Consider the following 2,786-nt stretch of genomic DNA (forward strand, 5'->3'; position numbering starts at 1 on the left):
TAATAATTTAATAAAAAAATTATATAATAACTTTTTTATTAAAATAAACGGTTCGTCGTATTAAAAATTTAAAATAAAAAATAAAAAATTTTTATTTAAATAAATAATAAAAAATTAAATTAATCGTTACTTTAAAAAATAATAAAAATAAAATAAAATTATTATTTTAATAAAATTTAATTATAATATTATAAATAATAATTAATTATTTTAAATTTAAATTAATTAAAAATTTTCGAAAAAAAATTTATTTATTATATTAACGTAATTAAAATATATAATAAAAAATATATAATTATATTAATATATATATACATATATATTATTATTTATTAAATATTAAATATTAATATAATTAAAATATATAATTAAAAACGTATAATTAAATTAAAATACGTATTTATTTTATTAATATATATATTTTTTATATAATTATTATTTTTATTATTTATTATATAATAATTTTATTATATATTAAAAAAAATTTATTATAAATTTTTTTTTAATTTATAAATTTTTAAATTTTATATTAAATTAAATTAAATTTTTAAAAATATTATATTTATTTTATAAATATAATAACACGGATTATATTACGTATAATTAAATATAATTAATTTTAAAAATTTAAACTCGGAAAAACTTATACCCGCTTCGGAAATCGGGGATAAAATAAACCCCCCGTGAAAATTTAAATAATATAATATCCCTCGTGAATTCGGGTATAAATACTATTCATTTTCACACGTTAATCTCAAAGTTCGTCCATGAGGATTATATTCTGCCGGTGTTATAAACTAGCAACGTACTTTTCCTAATTTTCCTAATAATATTAAATCCCCTTTTCCTAACCTTCGCGATGATTTCCGAGAATCTCGTTCATCGAGGATCTCTTGAACCTCCTCAAATCATCCCCCAGGACTTCCTTTCCAATTCCTCGACATTTAGTAAGAAGCGTCAGTTTGATTCTGCATTGAATTGCGACAATCCGCCGGCTAAAAAGCCTCGATCCTGTCATTGTCCGGAACAATCTATCTCGAATGTCATATTCCATAAATCTGACAACTGCCATGGAAGTTCCGTATTAACGTGGCTGGAGTCTATGATTGAACCCAGCGACTCCCTTCAAGAACGAAACGTACCATCCGACTCCTTCCAAGATCCAGATCTACAATCTATCCCCGATTCGACAAAAGAGTTCCTCGCGATGCTTTCCAATCCCTCCAGGAAGGGCGGCTCTATTATTACCGCGCAGACCTCGAAGACATCCAACGAGAACGCTACTAGTTCTCCTATATACCGAAAGCTGAACCTTGCTACAAATGGGATCAATGTATTGTCTGAAGTGGAGTGCGATCTTCGCAATAGCAAAGAAGACAGTCGATTCCCTGCTTGGGTTCAGCACGTTGTTACTTGCGTCGAGTCCGATCCATCAACCCCAATAATGAAGATGCATGACGATGTTCTAGAACACAACTACAAAAAACTACATCATTTATTACACGACCCCCAAATACTCTTCATCGAGGAAACTGTCAAGAAAAGTTTGTCTTCTTGCATTGACCCTTTGGCGCTTAACCGGCTAGGGAACTATGTCCAGACATTGTCTGAAGCTAGTTGTGAACACTTCACTGCGTTGGCAATGGCTAACAGTCCCTTCTTACGAAAACATGCTCTTATAAAGCCTATACCTGATCAAGCCTTCGGATATCAAGCCTCCTCATTCCCAAAATTTGAACTAGATCTATGGGAACGTTCGAATGTATTGCAATCCAATGCTAGCGGGCTTTTATTTCCTTACTTGATCGTGGAATACAAGCCAATGGGCGGCAATCTATGGCATGCCGCAAACCAATGTATAGGTGGTTTAGCAGTGTCCCTAAACCAAACCGAAAGAGTAGTTGGTGATGAACAAGCCGTCTTCGGCTTGTGCATGAACGATCAGGTCGCGGATATCTACATTATGTGGTCGATCCCACATACTGACGAGAATTTCAAGCGAAACTACCTTGTGTATAAGCTGGATAGCATCGTTTTATCCAAGAAGGATCAGTTCAAGCGGCTTTGGAAGATTTTAATTAACATCCATGAATGGGCAGCAACGACTAGGTTAAAAGACATCGACCATAAATTGGGCCATTACTTAGCCAAGTCGGATGTGCTTATTCCGTTAATCACTTTTAGCACGTTTAATACAATTATTTATTAAAATAATGCGGACGTTTTATTTTTTAACTTTTAATATTCGATATTTTTTAATTTTAAATAATAAACTTTAATTATAATATTATAAATAATAATTAATTATTTTAAATTTAAATTAATTAAAAGTTTTCGAAAAAAAATTTTATTTATTATATTAACGTAATTAAAATATATAATTAAATTAATATATATATATATATTATTAATTTTTTTAATTTTTAATAAAAAAAATTATATTTTTATAATTATATTAATAAATTTTTTAAATTTAATTAATATTTTAATTAAATTTTTATTAAAAATATAATTTATATTTAATATTTTTTAAAAAAAATAAAAAATTAAATATAATTTTTATAAAATTTAAAAGTTTATAAATTAAAAAACTTTTTTTTAATAAAAAAAATTTTTTTTTAAAAATATATAATAAAATTATTATATAATAAACGATAAAAATAACGGTTATATAAAAAACACGTGTATTATATATAAAAAATTAAATAAAATATTAAAATTAACGTTTAAAAATAATTTTTTTTAAATTTTTAAGTTTTAATTTTAATTAATTATAAATTTATTAT

At 26.1% G+C, this 2,786-nt stretch overlaps 1 protein-coding gene across 1 annotated transcript; it reads left to right on the forward strand.

Moving 5' to 3' along the window:
* Positions 1–723: 723 nt before the first annotated feature.
* Positions 724–2,297, forward strand: F4807DRAFT_449084 (uncharacterized protein). The gene has a single exon (XM_047999989.1). It carries the CDS (start codon positions 860–862, stop codon positions 2,207–2,209), a length of 1,350 nt encoding a protein of 449 aa, XP_047848582.1. The 5' UTR covers positions 724–859; the 3' UTR covers positions 2,210–2,297.
* Positions 2,298–2,786: the final 489 nt, after the last annotated feature.

This window comes from Annulohypoxylon truncatum (assembly GCF_022578515.1).
Source record: "Annulohypoxylon truncatum strain CBS 140777 unplaced genomic scaffold F4807scaffold_102, whole genome shotgun sequence".
NCBI lineage: Eukaryota > Fungi > Ascomycota > Sordariomycetes > Xylariales > Hypoxylaceae > Annulohypoxylon > Annulohypoxylon truncatum.